Here is a 25,687-nt window from a genome sequence, read left to right on the forward strand (position 1 = left end):
ACAACCATTTTTAGCTTGCCCTTTGACCTTTCTATCAGCTTCTTGGCATCAATCAAGGAGAGGTTTTCTGTCACTGTGCCGTTGATCTAGGAGGATAGGGAAAAAAGATTTCTAGCCGTGACATGATGAAGGAGCATTTTATTACCATATTTAATATACATAATTGGATTTGAGATTAAGAGCAGCACCGGTCATATATTTTAGGGTGAAATCAAATTAAAGAGTGATGAGAAACAGCCGACAAGGAAACACCCCTCACGGGATTCTTCATTAGATACATAGGCCAGTGAGATCCAATAAAATAACTCCCTTTCCAAACATGAGCCGCTCAGTTTTGATCGAGACTGCTCTTATTTTGGATCTAATCTAGGGCTGCAACTAACAACTAATTTGATAATCGATTAATCTGTTGATTATTACTTCGATTAATCGATTAATAATCGGATAAAAGATACAAACTACATGTCTATCCTTTCCAGTATTTTATTGGGAAAAAAACAGCATACTGGCACCATGTTCTTTCAACTTGCCAAATAAATGGACATTGGGGATGCAGCCTACACCAATAATAACACAGAAATGTAACTCATCAGATCAGAACTGGATCAGATATTGTACACATTTCTGTTGTGAATAATAAATGATTCATTTTAGGCTGCCTCTGAATAATAGCATGAAATATTCCAGCAACTTCATAACATTTAGTTATACTAAAGTGTCACTCAAATCTAAATATATTTATATAGCTTTATTGGGCCCGGCTACATTGATTCATTATGAAACCAACCTGAGAAATATCTGTCCGTTACGTTTATTTCGAAATTGGTAACCGTGCGTTTTCTCTCTCAAAACGGAGTCAAATGTGCCCGAGACACATTATCAGCGCCGCGTTGCAACAAAGGCATAACGTTAACGTTACTCACAAAAATGTTTGCAGGAAACGGTCTTCTTTGAAGTCTTTAAAGTAAAGTGTTCCCACACTTTTGACGACTTAGGTCGTACACTTTTCTCCACTGAAGCAATAACCTCAAGATGTTTCACCGCTGAACTGTTTTCCTCCGCCATTTTTCCAGGCAAAGGAGACGGCGTCGTCACGTGAGCTGCACATGACACATTATTGGCTGGCTTACTGCCACCTCATGAGACGTAGCCTCAGCGCCGCTCTGGCGCTGTTTTGTACTGTTTTTGTACTTATTTTGATTATTGTTTCTCAGCTGTTTGTAAATGTTGCAGGTTATAAATAAAAATTTATTTAAAAAAAATTAATTAAAAAAATATAAAAATAAAATGTAGCCTCAGCGCATGCGCATAGCATAGATCCAACGAATCGATGACTAAATTAATCGCCAACTATTTTTATAATCGATTTTAATCGATTTAATCGATTAGTTGTAGCAGCCCTATTCTAATCAGATATCGCGGAGAAACCTCATGTAGCAGCTGGACAGTAAATAGTGAAGTAGGCTGAGGGTCGCATAATATTTTTATTCGAATAGGATTTCTTTTTTGCAGACATTAAAAGAGAACAGGCCTGAAGATAATTGATTGAGAACAAGTACAGATCAAAAGATACCTGTTACGCACACACAGCTACTTTACGTGCGCTGCAGAAACAGAGGCGCTTCTGGAAACATTAGGCTGCATCTGGAAGTGCTGTTATGCAACATTTGACAGCACAAAACAGCAAGAAAAAAGATGAAGGGGCTGCTACTTAACAATACTACAACATTACCACTTCTTATTTGCACTTCTAACAACAAAATAGAAACCGAGGACACCATGCCACATATTTAGGTGTTAGATTCCAATTTAATGTTTCATCATGTTTCCTCCCCTTACCTTCAGTACGACATCCCCTTCCTGGATGTTTCCATCCCTAGCTGCCAGGCTCTCGGGGGAGATGTCCTTGACGAAGATGTGGCTGGCAAGGCGCAGACCATACTCTGCTTGGAGAACGACAACAACAAATGACAAGGTTAGCACAGAGTACAGCGCTGACCACGTTTAGATGCTGCTACTTCCTCCAAGATTAACAAAGTGAAGATTAGAGAAGATTAATTCCTCTTTGACTTAAATTTATTTGAGTTAACTTGGATTCTGCTGCAGCTGGCAAGTTTTGTGTTCCCTGGATGTTAACCAAAACTGACTTTGGAGTTCTTATTCTAAAGCTGACAACTATTAAAAGCAGCGGGAAAAGAAAATTGGAGGTGATTAACAGCTGAACTGTCTCTCTCTACTCTGTCCCCGACTTTGTGAGCCTCACCTTCATTTTTGCGCGATTTGACGAGTGTCACCTTGGCAGGACGAGGGGGTAAATTGTGCGAGTGGCGATCCGACCGCGGCGAGAGACTCCTCTCTCGTGAGCCACTGCGTTCACGTTCCCTGTCTCGTCGACCACAGCTCCGACCGCTTCGTCTGCCCATGGCTCCGCCCACGCCGCTGTATGTGCCGCTACGTCCACTCCGCGTCTCATATATCTCTTCGTCATAGCTGTCCTCCTCCTCATCGTGCTCTGACATGGTTTCCCGCTCCCCGAGGCGACCCATGGGGACGTGCACCTTCCTTTTCCGTCTGATTGTCTGCTCAAAGTAAAGCGGATAATAGAAGGGATCACTTACAGAGGGATGGATTGATCGCATTGATCGGTTAGATGTGAGAAATGACAAAAGCACATTAGACATCTCTGTTTTTCAGTAACTAATAACAGGAGTTTGACTCACAATTTTGGCAATTTTTCCACTTTTACGAAGCTGCTGGACTGCGTATGCATGCTCCACATTATCCATGGACACAGCATTGACCATGACCACTCTGTCATTTTCCCTACAGGGAAAGACATCGATGAGACATTCAGAAATACTTTAGGATAGGGAAATATAATACTACTATTAGAGAGTAACAGCAGGATAACCTACTGTAGTAGGCCTTCAGCTGGGCCGCCTTTTAGCACATCTGAAATGACAATGGAGGTCTCGCCGCTCTGAAAATGAGGGTTATCTCGACCTCCTGATATGGCTATCCCAAAGCCAAACCCTGGTGCCTGTATGTATATACACAGTATATATATATATATATATATATATATATATACATACACATAAATACATACATATATATATATATACATAAATATGTGACAGTTAACATAAAGTGGACCATACCAGTCAAACTCTTACTATTTTCTACAGTGTGGAACCTAATTCAATGACTGAAGAACCTGTAAGTATCTGCATCAAATTGCTGTGCAACACTAGGAAAGTGCCTGCATTTTAACAGCTTCATTTACGTGCATTGTATAATCAGCACCAAAGTGCTGAGGAGTAAAGATATACAGAGATTTGGACTAGGAACTGGTTTGCAAAGAGGATTTTCGAATACTTACCCTGTGCAGTGTTACAGTGTGCTGTTCCCAAATGACAGTCTCCTCCATTGCTGCGCTCTAGAAAAACAACACAATGGAGATGATGAGTAACACTGCTACAGAAAATTTTATGTCCTGTAAATTTCACCGGCAGATGTCATTTTGACAGCGGGTAAATCAACACATTTCACAGTGTTGTAAATACCATTGTATGGGGAAAATCTATTTCCAATTTCCATAATGTTTCTGTGATAAGTGTTTTGAACACCTGGTTTTGATGCTACTCAAATTAAGGAAATTAATGTTGCCCCAAGAAGTCACCATGTAGTTTGAATAAAACCCAACAAAGTCAGAGGTCCCCAGTCACTTGGGGCCAAACTGAGTCACAGACAACTTGAGTGAGCAGTGATTATTTTTTTTTTATAGAAAATGCCATTTCCGTATGAGGTTTCTGGGCATGTGGACCTGTTTGTGGCTTAATAAAGGTTGGGGGACTGCTGGAATGAAATCATAATCAATCGGTAGCTATATGCAAGCTACAAGAGGTAATCCTCAGAATGTGTATGAAGGTGGTGATCCATAACTTGTATCCAACGCAGCACAAATATGTCCTCCTACCTGGAGGTTTAAGGACACACTCCCTTGTTTATAGTGTACTTAACACAATGATCAAAACCTTGTAAGATAAAATGAGGACACACTGACAGAGTAAATGAAATTAAAGCACAGCCTTGGTCACAGTAACCCCATGAGAGGATGAGACGAAGATTGACTCCTTCCGCTGTTAGGGCGACCTTGTCCTCAACACCCCCTTCAAAGATCATTCTTTAACCGATCTATGCTTCTCCATCATTTCACCTCCACTTGATGTTTAATGGCTGCTTATAAAACACCATCAAGTTTGGAAGGTAGTAAAAGCTGCATCCAACAAGCCTCATTTGCAATGGATTCCTAAGCAAGTGAGAAGATGTCACACTTCCCTCCGTAGTTGCAGTTGATTTCTCTTTTCAGCAGGATCAATATTACTACTCTGATTTGACGAGACAACCTAATCATGATTTAGCTAACAGGATTCTTAATGAGACACGGCGGCATAAATCGCAACAAGAGGGGCCACATGGTCTTGTCCTGGCAGCCGCAGTCATTAATTCCTCAGGCAGCTTATGGCGGGATTCAACACAAGAAGGGTGCAAGCACATTTAAATGAAATTACTCCCTCCTGTAGCATTTGAGAGGGGGGAAGACATGCATGTGACTATTAAAGTGACTGCATAAACAATTATTCCAACAGAGACTTTTTCATCCCATCCATCCATTTTCTACCGCTTGTCCCTTTTGGGGTCACGGGGGGTGCTGGAGCCTATCTCAGCTGCATTCAGGCGGAAGGCAGGGTACACCCTGGACTTTTTCAAGAAGGTCAATTTACGGTGCTGTGCTACTGGTCAGCAGCCCCGCCTGGAAACTGCAATTTGACTTCAAATTTGCTTGTTTAGACTTCTTTCTCAAAGGAAATACACATGTATGCATAAATATACAAAAAGACTACCGTATTTTTCGGAGTGTAAGTCGCACCGGAGTATAAGTCGCACCTGCCGAAAATGCATAATAAAGAAGGGAAAAAAAACATATATAAGTCGCATTTCTTGGGGAAATTTATTTGATAAAACCCAACACCAAGAATAGACATTTGAAAGGCAATTTAAAATAAATAAAGAATAGTGAACAGGCTGAATAAGTGTACGTTATATGAGGCATAAATAACCAACTGAGAACGTGCCTGGTATGTTAACGTAACATAGGATGGTAAGAGTCATTTAAATAACTATAACATATAGAACATGCTATATGTTCACCAAACAATCTGTCACTTCTAATCGCTAAATCCCATGAAATCTTATACGTCTAGTCTCTTACGTGAATGAGCTAAATAATATTATTTGATATTTTACGGTAATGTGTTAATAATTTCACACATAAGTCGCTCCTGAGTTGAAGTCACACGGCCAAACTATGAAAAAAAACTGCGACTTATAGTCCGAAAAATACGGTAAGTGCAGCTGGGATAGACTTCAGCTCCCTGCAACCCCAAGAGGGATAAGCGGTAGTAAATGGATGGTCGATCAAAACCCAACAATTCTTTTAAAAAAATCAAAAAGAACTGTAAAGCTTTAAAGTGCCCACCAGTTCTTTTTATCTCTTCTACACCAAGTGCTCCCTCTCTTCCACACACAAGCGTGCACAAGCACGCACTTTTGCTTTTCCCTTTGAAGGAATACAGTTTTGCTTTTCCCCTCCTACAGAGTGTTTCTACGGCAACTGGGGGGGTGGGGCGGCGCAGCACTGTGGTGTTTTTTTTTTTAAGGGGCCTGACATTTGCAGAGCTTGTCAGGGAACACTGCTGCATTTTGGGTACCAAAAGGCCTCTACCTTTTAGATGAACAAAGTATCCAAAGAAACTTGTAAAATCATCAGGCTAGCGACAAGTTGCACTGGCCGGGTGCGTCACAGGCCAAAATGGGACTATTGTGGCGAGGTAAAGTTAACTTTTATTGTGATCTTACAAGAACAAATTCTGTCATTTTAAGCAGGCCAGGTTTTGCTTTCATCTTCATCCCGACCAGCACACTAATGGTGCACATGTAGGCACATAATTTCAACATAGTTTAATACTGACAAAAATCTTAACAACTATTGGTAGTCCTTTTTACAAAAAGAAAAATAACTAGTTATCACGTGCAGACAGAGAAATACGTTGTTGCACATTGTTACATTGAAAACATGCCTTTTGTTTTTTAGGTTTACTTTTTAACTTTAATATTCATGATGTCTCCCAAGTGTGAGGCTGACACTTCTGGTGGCAGCATGTAAAATCAAAACAAACAACAACAACAACAAAAGGAAAGTGAAAGTGAGGTGAAATTAGACATTGTAAAATGCTCAGTGGAAAAGTGAAGAAATCCACATTGGCAAAATGGTTTGGTCCAAGCCGCTAAAATGTTTCCACCATCATTAAGGATATCTTTGAACATGTAAAAAAAAACCTACGGTACTAAAAATGTACAAGAGTACAAAGCAGCATAGAGATCTCATTATTTAGACTTCCACCTCCAAAAAAGCCTGTCTTTCCCGCTCTTGCAAGACAACCACAGGTATAAAAGTAATGAGTTGTTCTGTCTTCATTACCATTTTTTTTCCCGACTCAATACAACATTTTATATGTGATCCATGTGTTCTGTTTACAGTGTGAGTGACTTAAGTGTTCATTTACTTTCAGTTTAGACTTACACTGTAACTAAATTTACTTTGCAGTCGTATGAATTCAATTTGTTTGTAACACAAGGCCTACTAGTACTATAAACTACTTAAAAGTTTGCATTATTCATGAACTCAAACTAATGGTGCCCATTACAGAAGTGGCATGGCGCACAGGAGATGCCAACCTCACACCCAAATAACCACAAAATTAACCACAATGGGCTTTTCCTTGGCCCATTCAGCAGTAAAGTTTTGTCTAACCAAAAGAGGAGTAGCGCTAGAGCATCAGTGGGGTTATAACAGCTCGTGTGCAGATGGCCGTTCAAGCTGCACCAGTGACTGATGTGTTTTTGCAGTGCATGTCCTGCCTGAGCACAAACAACTGGTGCCGGCCAACACAAGCCTCATGCCACAAGGCAGAGCCAACGTTGGCAGCTTGGTGGAGATGCTCAGGCCATGCTTGGGGGGCGGATTACGACCAAGCAACTTGGGAGCAGCCACAAGACAGATGGACTTTCACACAGATGGATCGCACAGCTGAGAGGCAGGAAATATGTGGTCACAATGGACTGTGTCAAATCAATACACAATATGTCACACTCTAATTTAATGTAGGCACTAACAGTGTCCCTGTAAATCAATTGTCCACCTAATAATGTTCATACCTATTGAATTAGGGCTGAAAGTAATAGTTAGCTCCATGATTAGCCAATTACTGTACTTACAAAGGTCACAGCAGAAAAAAAGCAGAAAACACTGCACAAGAAAACAAAACAAACCAAAAACAAATAAATATATATATATATATATATATATATATATATATATATATATATATATATATATATAACTGTTGGCGTTAACGCAATTTTTTTTGTCTTTTTATGCATTGAAATCAGACAGGACGCGCATTTCCGGAAGTCCGCTTGTTCCTGGGATGCGGCGACTTGTTTTAGTCTTTGTGAGTCCATGGAAACTTCACTTTTATCTCCCGCTGGAACGACATCATTCGAGGATGAAGACCGGCTAGCTGTTAGCTTCAAGCTAACCAGCACCCGACCAGACTCCTCCACCCCAAAAACATACTTTGCAGGTCAACAAACGGGAAACATATTGACCTTTTGAAGTGTTAATGTGCGAGGAGTGTTTTAAAGAAGTTTCTTGGAGAAGTGGCTGACAAGTTAGCAAGTGTCGCTCGCATCGCTGACATCATCACCGTCATTGTTTACTGAAGCATAGATGGTGACTGTGCGTTATGATAAATGCGCATGCGTCGCCAGGCTCTGCTTTTTATCGATGGACTTATGAGATCAAATTTTTTATTATCTATAGCAGGGGTGTCAAAAATGTGGCCGCTCCGGGCCACACAACCTGCAGCTAATGTTTTAAAAGGCCCACAGCACATTTTAAAAATACTATTAAAATAAACAAAAACATAACAAAAGTGGAATAAAAAAGCTTACAGGTGAAATGTAATTTTGAAAAAGTTGCAATGTTGACTAATAAAACAATGCTGGTTTTTTTCTATAAAACTGTCATTGCTCAAAACATAATATTGAATCAAAATCAACGTTTTTTTGAATTATTGACCTATCCAAGGCTCAGATTACTTCACATCAAATATTCCACTTTGACAAATATTTTTTGTGGAAGATTTTGCATATTTTGTGTGTTTGTCATAAAATAAACAAAAAGGGAAGAAAAGCAAACCAACAAAAAAACAACATAAAAAACCCCCAAAAAACTTAGAATTGATGGATATCTGATGTTGATGTAGACTCTCGAGATTTAAGCGTTCCATAAATAATGTATGTGTGCCCTGGCACACCATTATCATCATTTCATGACCGTAGCAAAGAACGTTTTACACTTTTATACTGAAATAAATACACCTACAACTTCCATCCATCCATCCATCCATTTTCGACTGCTTGTCCCTTACAGGGTCATGGGGGGTGCTGGAGCCTATCTCAGCTGCAAACGGGCGAAAGGCGTGGTACACCCTAGACAAATCGCCACCTTATCGCAGGGCCAACACAGACAGACAACATTCACACTCACATTCACACACTAGGGCCAATTTAGTGTTGCCAATCAACCTATCCCCAGGTGCATGTTTTTGGAGGTGGGAGGAAGCTGGAGTACCCGGAGGGAACCCACGCAGTCACGAGGAGAACATGCAAACTCCACACAGAAAGATCCTGAGCCCAGGATTGAACCCAGGACCTTTGTATTGTGAGGCACACATACTAACCCCTGTTCCACCGTGCTGCCACACCTACAACGTATATAATAAAAATATAGAAAAAAATACCGGCAGCGGTAAAGTTTAGATCTATGAAGGAAAGAAGAAAGTGAATTAATGTTTATAACTGAATACATGTCCTAATGCATAAAAAATTATTTTCTTTTGTATTATTTTTTTAATGAATTAAATAACGTTTATGAAAACCTTTTTCCAAAACACAATATAGAATGTGAGATATAACAGGATAATGCATACATTTATTATTTGTTTTCAAAACGGTTACAAAAAAGTGGGACCCCAAGAATTTACTGTGGGACCCCATTTTTATGACTTGATGGGGTCCCAATTCCTAGCACCAACACTGTATATGTATATACTGTATGTGTATGTATATACACATATATGTACATATATACACAGAGTGCAGGGTTCCCAAAATGTTCCTAGGCAGAGAAAACTAACCCTTCCAACGAATGCAAAATTATGTTTCTCTGATGAGCAGAGTGTTTTTGTTATGGTGTTGCGTGGTTTGGAGGAAAAAGGCACTTCTTTATTCAATTAAGCCCCTCTGGGACCTGAGGAGATATCTCCCATTAATTATGCCCGTATGATGGTGGAAAAGTAATAATGGAAACTTGAAGCAGCATGAACTCATGAGAACATCTATGGGCTTTACAGTAATCAAACATCACAGATCAAATGAAACTAATGGTGCAATAAAGCAGGGGGCGCACTGCTGAGTAGGGGTTGGGGGACGGGGGGGCTGGAGCCTATCCTTGCTGCACTCTGGCGGAAGGCCAGAGTGGCCCTACAGGTCTGTAGGACCAACAGACAGACAGACAACCATTCACACTCACATTCACACACTTGGGCCAATTTAGTGTGGCCAATTTGTCTGAGGTAAACATCACAATTTTCACAAAATCTTTCATAACTGATGGAAAATGTGTATGCTTTCAAGCTGATGTATATCACTTTTAGGTCAATCAATCAATCATTGTTTATTTATATAGCCCTAAATCACAAGTGTCTCAAAGGGCTGCACAAGCCACAACGACATCCTCGGTACAAAGCCCACATAAGGGCAAGGAAAAACTCACCCCAGTGGGACGTCGATGTGAATGACTATGAGAAACCTTGGAGAGGACCGCATATGTGGGTAACCCCCCCCTCTAGGGGAGACCGAATGTAATGGATGTCGAGTGAGTAAGGTAGCTGCTTAGAGAGTGCTCGCATTCCATCTTCCCCGTTTAAACAGGATACACGCAAAGAAAAAGAACATCAAGCCTGTTTAAACTATGTACTACAGCCATTGCATCGGTTTTGATTTTTTGTTACCAACTTTAACTTTTGATAGTGACAAAAATCGACATTTATTTGTCAAATTCAGGGATGAAATGATTAACTGATTAAATTGATTATAAAAAAAAAGCTTTATTTATATTCTGCTGTATCGATTAATTAAGGAGTGCAACTAATAACAATTTATAAAACTCGAACTGCCTGGTCATACATTCCGCATGGCCACTGCAATGGAGTGCACATGACCAGGGCCCTCGATAGAAATTCTGGGCCTGCTGAAGAGTATTGATGTGGGCCCCTCTACTCCATTCAATACCACCTTGGGACGGCGTGGCGCAGTGGAAGAGTGGCCGTGCGCAACCCGAGGGTCCCTGGTTCAATCTCCACCTAGTACCAACCTCGTCATGTCCGTTGTGTCCTGAGCAAGACACTTCACCCTTGCTCCTGATGGGTGCTGGTTAGCGCCTTGCATGGCAGCTCCCTCCATCAGTGTGTGAATGTGTGTGTGAATGGGTAAATGTGGAAGTAGTGTCAAAGCGCTTTGAGTACCTTGAAGGTAGAAAAGCGCTATACAAGTACAACCCATTTATCATTTATCATTTATTCAATCTTCTTGGTTTTTTTAGTGTTCTTCACGGTGCCTGGTGTAATACACACAATTTGTGTTCTTTTTTTTTTTTTACAATAAACCACTTAACAAGTCAGACTGTTATCATGTAATTGCAGCTGGGATAGGCTCCAGCACCCACCGCGACCCCGAGAGGGACAAGCGGCAGCAAACCTACTCAGTGGCCTAGTGGTTAGAGTGTCCGTCCTGAGATCTGTAGGTTGTGGGTAAAACCCCGGCCGAGTCATACCAAAGACTATAAAAATGGGACCCATTACCTCCCTGCTTGGCACTCAGCATCAAGGGTTGGAATTGGGGGTTATATCACCAAAAATTATTCCCGGGCGCAGCACCGCTGCTGCCCACTGCTCCCCTCACCTCCCAGGGGGTGAACAAGGGGATGGGTCAAATGCAGAGGACACATTTCACCACACCTAGTGTGTATGTGACAATCATTGGTACTTTAACTTTAACTTTAAAGTGGATGGATGGATGGATAGTTGTCTTTTAACTTTTTTGTATTTAGACTATTCAAATGTCCCCCTAATAACACATTTTACAAGTCCCCATTGAACACATCATGATAACGTAAGTTAATGTAAGTTTTTAATGCCCTGGGCCCTGCTCTACTGCTCCTACTCCTGGTCTTCTTAACTCCTTTCTGGTGTCCGGACTTGCATCCTAACCCAGCTGGCGTTTGCTTGCACTCACTTAAATCCGATGAGGAAGAACCCTGGGGAGAACAAACCGCACGCGGTATGGACCAATGCTCCCCCTCTAATTTTTCATGTCTTTGAGCAAACGCACAAACCCCCTCAACATCTTTGGACCACAAGTAAGCAACATCAGACATGCACACTGTCGCCACACCAGCATCACACCTGTCCCAAACCTGACATCATAAGTTAACATAGATGAATAAGTTTCAGAGATCACATTTTGTTCACCTTAAAACATTCACATTTTGCACAATGAGATGTATTCTGTAACACAAGCATGGGGTACAGTGTACAACTTTTTATCTGAAAAATACCTCATTGCTTTTGCAGTTTTTGTTTTGTTTAGTTTTTTGGAAGTTATGTGATCTAGGAATCATGATCATGATTAATATCCAAAAAATAACATTCTTATTACATGTCACTTGAATAAGCACACGTGTCTTGAGAGTGTGGTTGTGCAGTGCATGTTTGTTTCGCCAAAAAGAGCATGCAGCATTTAACTTTTAACTCTGCTGCTGCAACAGCAACACGCACACCAAACATGATGTTAATGACATTGATTGGCTGCGTGTGAACCGTATCACAGTGTAACGAGTCAACGACCTAACAGAGTTTATGTGTGGTGTTGGGAGACGTCACACTGTTTTTGTGGCCGTGAACCATCACTGGCTGAGCAAAGTGTGTGCGTCTTTTGATGCAAATGAAAGAAAGCGGCTGCTATCAATACGACATATAATTTGTTTGTTTGGTGTGATTACAACAGAGAGTGGCCATTTTTGCTAGATAGTGGTTTTGTCATAATTACGGCCGACAGTATCAGATCAGTTTTGCTCAATAAAATGATTATTGATGCAGACTGAGCTCCTTCTCCCCCTTAAATGTCCCGGCTGACATTGTCATTTATTTATGTGTTGTGACCACTTGTTGAAAATGGTACAGAACACATTGTTACGTGTTTATTTTGTCCAGAGTTTAGGTTGAATTTGGATTTTGTGCGCTGCATAGATTTTCCGTGCGTGGAGAACACAGGACTCGGGAGCAGTGCGCAAATGCGCAGGCACGCACCTGAGAGGGAACATTAGTGTGGACCAAAGCACTTTTTAAGAAGGGATTAAGGGGGCTGTTGAAATTATTAAAATAAGATTATTGTATGACCTGTGGCTTTTTTTAAATTCAGATGCATTTTTATGAATATATATTAATTCAGTGTATGCATAATCGTTTTGTTTTAGAGCATACTTGCCAACCTTGAGACCTCCGATTTCGGGAGGTGGGGGCGTGGTTAAAAGGGGAGGAGTATATTTACAGCTAGATTTCACCAAGTCAAGTATTTCATATATATACATATATATAAGAAATACTTGACTTTCAGTGAATTCTAGCTATATATATTTATTTTATATATATATATATATATATATATATATATATATATATATATATATATATATATATATATATATAAGAGAAATACTTGAATTTCAGTGTTCATTTATTTACACATCTACACACACATAACACCCTCTCTGATGATGCATTCTGCTTCGTCTCCTTGTTGTGTGCGCAGTTGTGCACTGCACTCTCTCACATATGCATGTACAGTAGATGGCAGTATTGTCCTGTTTAAGAGTGTCACAACATTGCTGTTTACGGCAGACGAACTGCTTTACGGTACACGAAAACGTGACTGCTGTTGTTGTGTGTTGTTACCGCGCTGGGAGGACGTTAATGAAACTGCCTAACAATAAACCCACATAAGAAACCAAGAACTCGCCCTCGACCATTCTACAGTTATAACGTGATTGGGCAGGCATGCTGTTTATATTGTGGGAAAGCGGACGTGAAAACAGGCTGTCGACACGTCACTCAGGTCCGCCTGAATTTCGGGAGATTTTCGGGAGAAAATTTGTCCCGGGAGGTTTTCGGGTTAGGCGCTGAATTTCGGGAGTCTCCCGGAAAATCCGGGAGGGTTGGCAAGTATGTTTTAGAGGCTACTGGAGGCTAAGGGTGGGCCCTAAGAGGCTATGGGCCCTTAGAATTGTCATCACCATTCTTCCCTTTGCATACAGCTCTGGTAATGGGTACATTCGCACCCACCTGCACAAATGTACTTCAAAATGTAACAATCAAAATAAATATGACTTTTTTTTTTTGTTTACTAGGGCATGCATATATAATATGCATTAGTTTGACCATCAACGATAATAAAAAGGAGATGCTTGGAAATAGCATAAAAATGCCCCAAAAACTTGGAAAAACGCGATTCATAGCGTTACTTTTTGGTGTAACCATCATGAGCATTCTGTTCAGGTATATTTCTTTTATATTTTCATAAATCATCATATTTATGTATTACTAAATTTAAATAGGTATTGATCAATCTTTAAGCTGTGTGTATTTGATTTCAGTTTGCGTTTGACATCTTATTTAGAATTGTAGTTGAAACTTTTACAACCTTGTGTTGCGCTCATGATGGCATAGCCAAACTAGATTTAATTTAATGATCTTATTTTGAATATTTATTCCCTTTTTTACATTTAGTATATTTAAATATTCATTTATAAACATTGAATACATTTCAAATATCAATAAAATGCAATTGCCTTCATCTTATAGGGTAATGTTTAGTTACACCAAGTCATGAGCGTAACACTAAGCTTCATCACTTTGACTTGTAATATCTCTAATTCTAGTGGTGTTTTATGCTTTTTTCTTTTTGGAACATGTACTATACATATAATACAACAAAGTCCCATATAAAATTATTTTCTAGCAATACTTTAATTTTGTCATTGAAAGTAACACTCCAATGTCCATTAGTGGAGCTGTACACCTAAAGTAACACTCCAATGTCCATTAGTGGAGCTGTACACCTTTACGACAGCCCTGCACATGACAGCTATAGTACATAAAGTATGTGACAGTTTATTTTTTTAATGCAAACATGTTAAAAGTACAATTTCAAAGTTGATGAGCATTTATTAGAAAAAAAAGAAGGTTATGGCAAGCAGAAAATGTTTGTTTATTTAAACTATTTTCCCTCAAATAGGCATTGAGGCTATGAGTCTATAAAGTGTTTTTATCATATAACTCAATTAATCGAGCAAATAATCAATTATGAAATAATCAATATCTGCAGTTCTAATTAAATGTTCTCTTTAAGGGGCCCTATTATGCAAAACCAACATTTCTCAATGTCTAGTAGCTGTTTTTGTGTATTTGGGATCTGAACATTTGACATCAAATGGAGCCAATAGTGGTGTAACAATTGATCGATTTATGTTCTGTGTGGCGTTTGCATGTTCTTCCCGTGACTGCGTGGGTTCCCTCTGGGTATTTCCCACATCCAAAGGCATGCAACCAGGGGATAGGTTGATTGGCAACACTAAATTGGCCCGAGTGTGTGAATGTGAGTGTGAATGTTGTGTTGGCCCTGTGATGAGGTGGCGACTTGTCCAGGGTGTACCCCACCTACCAACCAAATGCAGCTGAGATAGGCTCCAGCACCCCCCGCGACCACTAAAAGGGACAAGCGGTAGAAAATGGATGGATGGACATTCCTAAAATTCAAGTATATCGATCTGTGCTCGGCAAGTTTGCTTTAAAAGAGATAGTTATCGATCCAAGATCGTTTTAAAAGGGAATTGATTGATTGATGAATACTCGAAAAAGGAAAACATTGGATTTACGAACGGCAGACTTTATATGAAGTTTATAACTGTTAATAATAAAGATGTTAAATGTTAAGTTTATTCTCCGCTATGTGGCATCATCCAAAAAAAAATGGCAGATATCTACAGTGGTTGAGAAAGGTCATGATAAACGCAAACGCCACAAGACAATAGAGTAATATCTGTGTCAAGTGTCTGTGTGCCTTTACAAGTGTGACGTATGCGAGAGTGGCAGACTAGTGAGAGTTTGGGTGTCTGTGTGTTGAATGTCTGAGCGAGAGATGTGGCAAACAGCAGCTCTTGTATCATGTGTTTTGACTCCCTCAGTTTGTTACCGCTTCTTAAGAGAGTGTATCTCCGACTGTGTCTCTCCTTCTCCAGTGCCAGGCATTTCCATATCATAACTTTAAGATACAGTAGGATTACAAAAGCCACAAGAAATACAAATTACATAACACAATGATAAAACCGCAACACAACTTTATACCATAAAAAGACGCGGCCGACAACGGAAGTGACAGCGGTCCAAGTTACCGTGACTCCCGGAACACATGAAGAAGTAATTTGATGAGAAAGAAAGAAATACAGGAGATGGATGAAGAAGACTATAGAAATTAGGAAACAAGGGACCAATGCCATCAACAGGGATGAGGAGGCATACAATCTTCTGCACACCTTGGACGCTGTCCGTCATCGGCGACGCAAGGGTGGAGAACAGTTACTGTATGGCCAGGTCAGAGAACTTTATTAAGCAGGTAAATCTACTGTTAAAATGCTGGTTACTGTACTTTTATTTAAAATTGCTAGAATGTTTAAAATGTGAACAACAAGTGTTTCATCCTGTTAATTCAACCTAAAGCAGGGGTGTCAAACTCATTTTAGCTGAGGGGCCACATGGAGGAAAATCTGTTCCCAAGTGGGCCGGACTGGTCATAATACTGGCATGATAACTTAAAAATAAAGACAACTTTAGATTGTTTTCTTTGTTTAAAAATAGAACAAGCCCACTTACATGTTGCGGTTAATAGTATGTGTTATTTAAACTTTCTGAATAAATGATGTGTCATCATAGTAATAAGTGAAATTGAGTCTGGCAAAGTTTTAAAATGCTACCATTGGTGTTAATTTTTAATATATCAGAAGATGAAATGAATAATATCAAATTACAGGTTAATATTGTAATTTTCTCATTTTCCTCAACTGACATACTGTAATTATATAGCATCATCTTCAACAAAACTTGTGAATTTGGATTCTTATAATTAATCACACATGAAGTTAAAAAGATACATATTTGAGCATAATTATATGCGCCCAGAAAATGTGTCCCCAGTTATAAGTACAACAAAAGTGACAGGTTTTCTTTTTTTTTTTTTTGCTAAAAGGTTATTGAATCGGTTTTCAATCAATCAATCAATCAATCAATGTTTATTTATATAGCCCTAAATCACAAGTGTCTAAATCAATGAATTGTTTCGGATCGAAATTGTTCTAAAATAATGAAAATGAATTGTATTGGCAACTACAAATATCGAATTGAATTATTGTTAAAACAAATCGTTACACTCCTACGAGCCATGGCGGAGATATTTACAAAACAATCTTGCCTTCCTTCATAAATGCTAAAGACAAACCGTTAATTGGAGACTACAGTTACGTCAGCAGATTTCTCAATATATGGTCGAGGTTTACTCACAGAGCTTTGCACAAGTCTGCCAATGTGGTCCAAAGTTGTAATCACTAAGTTCCTTCTTTTTCTCTATCCTCTCATTGTAGGGCAGACTGTCTCATGAATGCACATGCATGCTAAAATCCTCATCCTCTGCTGTTGACATTTCTAATAAAAAGGAGCACATAGTTCTAGCTACATCTGTCAGTAGACTCGATAGAGAAGCGCGAAAACTACAACATGGCTAGCAGGGAGAAAACACAGTTGAAGTGGAGGCATGTAAATAAAACCCTGGAGAGATGGTCAGAAAGGGTCTTGAAAATGGTTTGTAAAACAATCTATGTAACATTTTTACCAAAGAACCACGAGTACATGTTATGGAGACCACAAGAGATGTTTTACATGTAGAACTGGAAGAGGACCCTTTTAAACCACTAATGGTAACATTAAAGGCCTACTGAAATGCGATTTTCTTATTTAAACGGGGATAGCAGGTCCATTCTATGTGTCATACTTGATCATTTCGCGATATTGCCATATTTTTGCTGAAAGGATTTAGTAGAGAACATCGACCATAAAGTTCACAACATTTGGTCGCTGATAAAAAAGCCTTGCCTGTACCGGAAGTAGCAGACGAGTAGCGTGACGTCACAGGTTGTGGAGCTCCTCACATCTGCACATTGTTTACAATCATGGCCACCAGCAGCGAGAGCGATTCGGACCGAGAAAGCGACAATTTCCCCATTAATTTAAGCGAGGATGAAAGATTCGTGGATGAGGAAAGTGAGAGTGAAGGACTAGAGGGCAGTGGGAGCGATTCAGATAGGGAAGATGCTGTGAGAGGTGGGTGGGACCTGATATTCAGCTGGGAATGACTAAAACAGTAAATAAACACAAGACAAATATATATACTCTATTAGCCACAACACAACCAGGCTTATATTTAATATGCCACAAATTAATCCCGCATAACAAACACCTCCCCCCTCCCGTCCATATAACCCGCCAATACAACTCAAACACCTGAACAACACACTCAATCCCACAGCCCAAAGTACCGTTCACCTCCCCAAAGTTCATACAGCACATATATTTCCCCAAAGTCCCCAAAGTTACGTACGTGACATGCACATAGCGGCACGCACGTACGGGCAAGCGATCAAATGTTTGGAAGCCGCAGCTGCATGCGTACTCACGGTACCGTGTCTGCGTATCCAACTCAAAGTCCTCCTGGCAAGAGTCTCTGTTGTCCCAGTTCTCCACAGGTCAATTGTAAAGCTTGACTGTCATCTTTCGGGAATGTAAACAATGAAACACCGGCAGTGTTGTCCGGCACAACAGTCAGTGGGTGCATTCTACGGCGGGGGTGCGTTATCCGGCACAACACCTGCCGCAATACACCGCTTCCCACCTACAGCTTTCTTCTTTGCTGTCTCCATCAATCAATCAATCAATCAATGTTTATTTATATAGCCCTAAATCACAAGTGTCTCAAAGGGCTGCACAAGCCACAACGACATCCTCGGTACAGAGCCCACATAAGGGCAAGGAAAAACTCACCCCAGTGGGACGTCGATGTGAATGACTATGAGAAACCTTGGAGAGGACCGCATATGTGGGTAACCCCCCCCCCCCCCGAATGCAATGGATGTCGAGTGGTGTTCATTGAACAAATTGCAAAAGATTCACCAACACAGATGTCCAGAATACTGTGGAATTTTGCGATGAAAACAGACGTCTTAATAGCTGGCCACCATGCTGTCCCAAAATGTCCTCTACAATCCGTGACGTCACGCGCAGACGTCATCATACCAATTTCAGCAGGATATTTTGCGCGAAATTTAAAATTGCACTTTAGTAAGCGAACCTGGCCGTATTGGCATGTGTTGCAATGTTAAGATTTCATCATTGATATATAAACTATTGGACTGCGTGGTCGGTAGTAGTGGGCCTTTAAGCTAGCCGGTTGTGTTCTTGTTAATATTTTTTGGTTTGAAAAATTTAGATTTGCAAACATCCCCAACAAAGGGTAAACAATATTCAATCCCCATGATATACAACAGGTGTTGTTAATTGGATATTGAGGGGGGGTTAGACACATACAGTAATAAAATAGTCAAGTCAGTAATTATTTCATTAAAAAGTTCAGGAATTCCATTCTTTTTGGGAACAAAATGACATCCAGGTGTACAATGAGATGGGTCAAATGCAGAGGACAAATTTCACTACACCTATTGTGTGTGACAATCATTGGTACTTTAACTTTAACAGGGTCTGGCTTCACATGTCATAAATCATGGCTGAATTAAATGAAATGGACACGTGTATTCCTGCAAAAGTGTTTGCAAAAGGCAATTTTAAAAACAAAAAGCAGAGGAACTTACATTAGTTCATTATGCGCACTACAAACGCATGTCCAGTTTTTAGATACTCAGTATATCCAGCAGCAGCACATAATACCAATTATAGCAAGGAGACAACAGCCCACACCTTCCTTCCCATCTCTTACTTTAGAAACACTAATTATGATCTCAGATGAGGCACAATGGAGCTACATCCAAATGCTTCCTCTGCCTCGCATGCGGAGGCGAGAGACGTCTTCTCCAAACATCCTTCTTCAAAATGGATCCCTCCCCACAACTCGCTCTTTACACGCTCATGGGATTGAACCAAATCCCCTCGGGCTTGGCAACGATCTGTGTGGGATCTGCAGTTTCGCTATAGCATGGGAATCCTCTGTGCTAGCGAACATCCATTCCTTAGTGCAAACTGCTGTATAAGACTTAACCCCCGAGCTGCCGTGTTAAATGTGCGAGCACTGATGTCTCACAGCGTGCTTGATATTTTCACTGCCCTCTTCTGCTGTCCAAGTCGAGTTGAACGTGACAGTGATGTCACAAAAAGTAACAGACATGTACAAAATGCTAAAGAACAACACGTGAATATATGATTTTTTGGGTTTTCTTCAGGGCAGTCAACTCTTACATAACCGAGCAACCGAACAATTTAAAGCAAATGCAACCGAGCCTTAGAAGCTGATGCAGAAAATGGAAACAAAGTAGTTCACCATAAACATGCCAACAAGAAATGTGAGTTATTCATAACTCAATAAAATATGTTTTTCTTCCTAGCCACTTATAGGATAACATAATAGCTACATGTTGTAGTAGTGGGTGTTTATAAAAGGCTGATGCTATGTTCTTTTTTGTAATGCAGCTGATGTTCCAGGTGCGACAGCCAATGACATTAAGGTCCCACACATCACCTATATGCTGTATCAGGCAATCATGGCCATACTTGCCAACCCTCCCGAATTTTCCGGGAGACTCCCGAATTTCAGTGCCTCTCCCGAAAATCTCCCGGGACAACTATTCTCCCGAATTTCTCCCGATTTCCACCCGGACAACAATATTGGGGGCTCTCACCTGAAAAGGAGACTTATATATGTCTCCGCTATCCATAGGTTTATCTATAACCCATAAAGTAGGCAGGTACGGAGCTATTTCTTAGCGTGTGTTTATTCCAGCCGGCACATTAATACACTGACACACAACATTCGGATTTCCATCATGCATTGCTTCAAAACTACGGCAAGTAGTAATGTCCAAAAACATAACAGAGACAAAGCAGAACGAAGAAGAGACAGACATGGCGACGACGAGTAAGAAGAAGAAGTACGCTTGCAAGTTCCAAAATGATTGGAAACAAGAATTTCAGTTCATCCAGGACATCTCGAAGGGGAAGGGTTATGCTGCCTGCAAATTTTGTAGATCAGACTTCTCCATTGAACATGGTGGCCGAATGGATATAGTCACTCATGAACGGTCAGAGAAGCACAAGGCGGCGGCAACCCAGTATTATGGGCCACCTTGCTAAATGGAGACCCGAGGGTGTAACATATGCCGAGACAAAGATGGCTATGCTGATAGCTGCAAGCAACATACCGTTCTCATTTGCGGATGTTTTCAACAAATCTGTGAAGGATATGTTCCCGGATTCAGAGATCGCTCGCCAGTACTCAAATGGCAGAACAAAGGCTACTCAAATAGTGAAAGGTAAGTGTTTTTTTTTTTTTTTTTAAGTAAGCAGCAAATACAGTACAGTTAGTAGAACAACTGTGTTTTCATTATTGTGTACTGTACTGTACTATATATATATATATATATATATATATATATATATATATCCCGAATTCGAGGGTCTCAAGGTTGGCAAGTATGATCATGGCACATAACATGACTTTTAAAGCTACTTACGACAATCAATCTCGTCAACCTCTGACCACAGAAACACATTTTAGCAGCTATATAAAAAAAAACACCCACATTTGAGCTACTTTTACAAAATGAAAATGGCCAAAAGCTACTAATATTTTCATAGCTTATTTCAACTAAAACAAACTGAATACGCTTGATTCGCTAGAACATTAACAACATGCTGGTATCCACTACAGGTGGGGAAAATGATCAATTCTCTAATGCATCACTGAATTTATTATTATTTTTTAAATTAGTGTTATATATTTTATTATTTCATTGTAATATTTTATTATTTCATTTGCAAAGTCTGCATCACGCTTTATGCTTTTTTTTGTTTGCAATATTTGTATTTCAACCATGTTAAGCACTTTGTGAGCTCTCTCTGTGAGAAGTACAACACAAATAAAATGCACTTACTTACAAATGTGTAAATATAAATTATTTACCGGCAGACACACACACAGACCCTTTCCAAAACAATAGAATACCATGGAAAAGTATATTACTTTCCATAATTCCATTTAAAATGTTAAACTTCCATAGATTAAAAATTCAGGGTCCACAACTTAAACGACGTCAAGTATTTAGTTGTTTATTTGTACATAATGTGGGCTTCCAGCTCATAAAACCCACGAAAACAGGATTTCAAAAAATTAGAATACTGTGTAGGGCTGGGCGATATATCAAGTTTGTAAGATATATAGATATATTTTTAAACAAGATACGAATTAAGAAAATATCGTAATATCGATATAATTTATTTTACGTTAAAATTACCAAACGCCGCTTATTTGTTGTGTTCCTTGTTTTCCCCCGCTCTCACTCCATGGGCTACTAACCCCTCCCCTTCCTCCTTCCAAAACGTGCTTGCACATATAAGAACATGATTGGTTGGTGGTTTACTATGATGAGTCACGATTGGTTAGGGACAGGCCAATCAGAGGCAAGATAGGGCGGGTCATCAAACCATTAAGGCAAATCTCAAAGTGCCTGCCTGCAAATGTATCTTTTATCTGAGTTTAATACAATTTGTATTATTTGCACAGCTGTTATTTATTTTAGATAGAAAGAATATTTTTCTATTTTATTTATGTTTTGTAATTCTGTACTACTTAAACAGTTTATTTTCTGTGCTGTTAATACCCATCTTCACTAACTGGGTTAATAAAATGGTCACTGACTGTTTACAGTACAGTTGTCATTCACTACAATTTCACTGAATATCGCTCAAAAATGTATATCTTTATATGTATACTTTCACAGAAAAATATATCGAGCTATATATCGAATATCGAGTTTAAGTAAAAATATATCGAGATATACTTATTAGTCCATATCGCCCAGCCCTAATACTGTGAAGAAATCAGCATTTACTTCTCAGTTTTTGCAAGAAAAAAAAAAAAATAGAATGACATCAAATCAATCAAAATATGGTACTTTCAAAATGATAGTTTTGTTTTTTGAAGCTGTGACTCCCGCCTCATTACACTTTGCTGCATTTTCGGGACGTATATTTTTTTATTTTTTTTTGCCAACCCTGCCTTGTTTTTTTTTATCGATTATCGCTTTCCGCCGGTGTTTTGTTTTGTTTGTATTACCGAGTCAAATTAACGTCCCCGTTTATTGTGTTTTTATTGGTTGACTTCAAAGTAATGAACTTTCGGGTACAATTTCTTAACTTTTTGATCGCTGAAAATGTTTATCAATCACAAATACTGCATTTCCGGTATTAGGACCCCTCCAGGGCCGATATATTATTGGGGGTAACACCCTCCACTTTACTCGGCAGTGGGTCCCTACAGATCCGCTCTTTGGTCTGAATGACGACCTAAATTCACCGAACACCTGACCCTGATGCTACGAGTGTATCTCTCGGAAAATCTCAGAACAACTTGGCTGTTCTTGTTTTCGGTTAACCTTTGACACACGCTCCCAAAATGGCTGCGCTTATGTTGTTTATATTATTTATATTATTAACGTTAATTATGCAATGTCTTCAACAGTTGAAAATGTAAGAAAAAAAGTCACGTCGGGTGTTTTTATCAATTTATTCAATGAAACAATTACGTTACAATTGTCCATTATAGGGATGTCACGGTATGAACATTTCTTATCACGGTTATCATTATTATCGCGGTAATTTTAAATGTGCTAAAAAAATTCTAAAACTACTAGTACCAACCTTGTCATGTCCGTTGTGTCCTGAGCAAGACACTTCACCCTTGCTCCTGATGGGTGCTGGTTAGCGCCTTGCATGGCAGCTCCCTCCATCAGTGTGTGAATGTGTGTGTGAATGGGTAAATGTGGAAGTAGTGTCAAAGCGCTTTGAGTACCTTGAAGGTAGAAAAGCGCTATACAAGTACAACCCATTTATCATTTATTTACTTACACTGAAACCCTTTAATCAAGTTTTATTTATTTTATTTTATTAACACAAACACATTCAAAATGTATATATGTACTTCAAGTAGAAAGTTGAATGTGCATATGAAATCAACACAAGCATTATAAACAAATTAATATGGCAGAAACAAAATAATACTATAAATAAATAAAAACAAAAGTGAAAAATTTGCAAGACAGCTTTTGACTTAAGATGAAACTGCACTTTTTGTCCATATAGATAAAAATAGTGTTCATATATGAGGTCTAGTCTTACACGTAGGACTGCACGAGTATGGGCAAAATAATACGATTATTTTTATCAATATTGAAATCATGATTATTAATCACGATAATTCATTATGTTTGGTAAAACAGTGTTGTCATGTAATTTGTAATATCTAACAAAAATGCTCTAGATCTATATATCTAAAGACAAATATGTGTGTTTTTGTTCATTAATAGTATCAGTGTGTCAGTTTTTTTATTACATGATGCCTTTATCTCTATTTTTACATTTTCATAGAGAGGTATTTTTTAAGTTATGAACACACATTTACATGTACTAATGTGTGTACATGTACATGCTGTATCTGGACACATCCATTGAGAGTTTTAGCAGAAATAGGTTGTATAGGAATTCATTATACACCATAAAACATGAACAAAATGCAATGTCACATGAATGGTTATTAAAGTAATTACTTTGTGGAATGAAAAAAACACAAGTAATGTAAAAAAAAAAAAAAAAAGCAGTTTGGCTAATGAAGATAGAGTCAAATAAACAAGCTTTGTTCTTCAACAACAACCATGTACCTCATTCAGTGCAACAGTTTGGCCAACAAAAATAAAGAGGAGTGATACCTCACACATCTAACACATACTCTTTGTGCCTCACCGGCAACTCAGCCAGCGTTCAATTCGATGAAATGACAAAACATTTGAGCTACTATTGATGTTATTGGAACACTAACAAAGTTAGCAGTTAAATTAAAGGACGAGTTAGCATCCCAGTCAACAAACTGCAGACTTTATAAACAAGTTCTGGCAACGTTGCCGACACATCGCCTGCTGCATGGTAACTTAACGTTAACATACCAGGCACGTTCTCAGTTGGTTATTTATGTGTCATATAACGTACACTTATTCAGCCTGTTGTTCACTATTCTTTATTTATTGTAAATTGCCTTTCAAATGTCTATTCTTGGTGTTGGGTCTCATCAAATAAATTTCCCCAAAAAATGCAACTTATACTCCAGTGCGACTTATATGTTTTTTTTCTTCTTTATTATGCATTTTCGGCCGGTGCGACTTATATTCCAAAAAATACGGTAATAATGTTTTATTTGGCAAAATCATGTCCTATAAATACTGTGAGCGGCACAGTGTTCCTTGGTGTGTGTATTTTGTGCATAATCACAATTTATAAACAGCCTTTCAAATGGCATATTTATTTTGAGTCAGCCCTTTGTCTTTTGTTGATTCAATTACATTACTTATTATTTTCCTTTTTAAGTTTAATTTTGAAATGAAAGCCAAGTTCTCATATTGTTTTGTTTAAAATAGAAAGTGCAGCAAAAATGTTTTACGCAACATAATGAATAATCATGATCAATAATGGTGATTATAATATTGATAAAAAGATGTGTGATTATTATTTTGGCCATAATCGCGGCAGCCCTAAATCTATGTAGAATCTATGAACTCAGTAGCAAGCTACTGCACTTTGAAAGGGGTGGCAAGCTACCAGGGGTTGGAGATCCCTGCTGTACACTCACGGGCAACAAAAAAAGGTAACAACAGAAGTCTGTGAGGTGGGCCAATGAGGTGTTCTCTGTGTTCAACAGATGCCTTCACTATCTGATGGAGTGTTTTGGAGAGGTGATCAAATATTGTCAAGCTTATAGACTTCTAGACAAAAAAGAGCTAATGTATTCATTAAAACAACAGGTATGTGGTTTATACCAAAGATGCAAAAAGCAATCTGTATTTTTTTTTTTTTACATACATTTCACAGTAAGATCAAGCTAAACCACGTTAGTCATTACAACCCACTTAGCCTTGAGGAATCAGAAAAACCATCAAGTTGGTCAAGCTTGACAAACACCATGTCATCCCACTAGCCAGGAGGAAAAGTTACATTCACATCCCTTAGAGCAGCCTCTGACATGACAGATTCCACACGTTTGCTATCTGATAGTTTGACCTGATTGT

The 25,687-nt window shown here is 39.1% G+C and overlaps 1 protein-coding gene across 11 annotated transcripts in view; it reads right to left on the reverse strand.

Moving 5' to 3' along the window:
* tjp1b (tight junction protein 1b) overlaps nt 1-25,687 on the reverse strand; it is a 183,502-nt gene that overhangs the window by 20,642 nt on the left and 137,173 nt on the right. For 8 of the 11 annotated variants that reach the window (XM_061969741.2, XM_061969746.2, XM_061969745.2 and 5 more), the window contains 6 exons: nt 3,383-3,439; nt 2,916-3,040; nt 2,721-2,823; nt 2,264-2,579; nt 1,840-1,946; nt 1-86 (listed from right to left, as the gene is read on the reverse strand). The exon at nt 1-86 is cut by the window's left edge and continues 83 nt beyond it. In XM_061969741.2, the coding sequence (XP_061825725.2) occupies nt 1-86; nt 1,840-1,946; nt 2,264-2,579; nt 2,721-2,823; nt 2,916-3,040; nt 3,383-3,439 (794 nt within the window). The remainder of the gene's footprint in view (nt 87-1,839; nt 1,947-2,263; nt 2,580-2,720; nt 2,824-2,915; nt 3,041-3,382; nt 3,440-25,687) is intronic. The other 3 variants (XM_061969752.2, XM_061969743.2, XM_061969748.2) reach the window with 1 other exon arrangement.

Source organism: Nerophis lumbriciformis, linkage group LG10 (genome assembly GCF_033978685.3).
Source record: "Nerophis lumbriciformis linkage group LG10, RoL_Nlum_v2.1, whole genome shotgun sequence".
NCBI lineage: Eukaryota > Metazoa > Chordata > Actinopteri > Syngnathiformes > Syngnathidae > Nerophis > Nerophis lumbriciformis.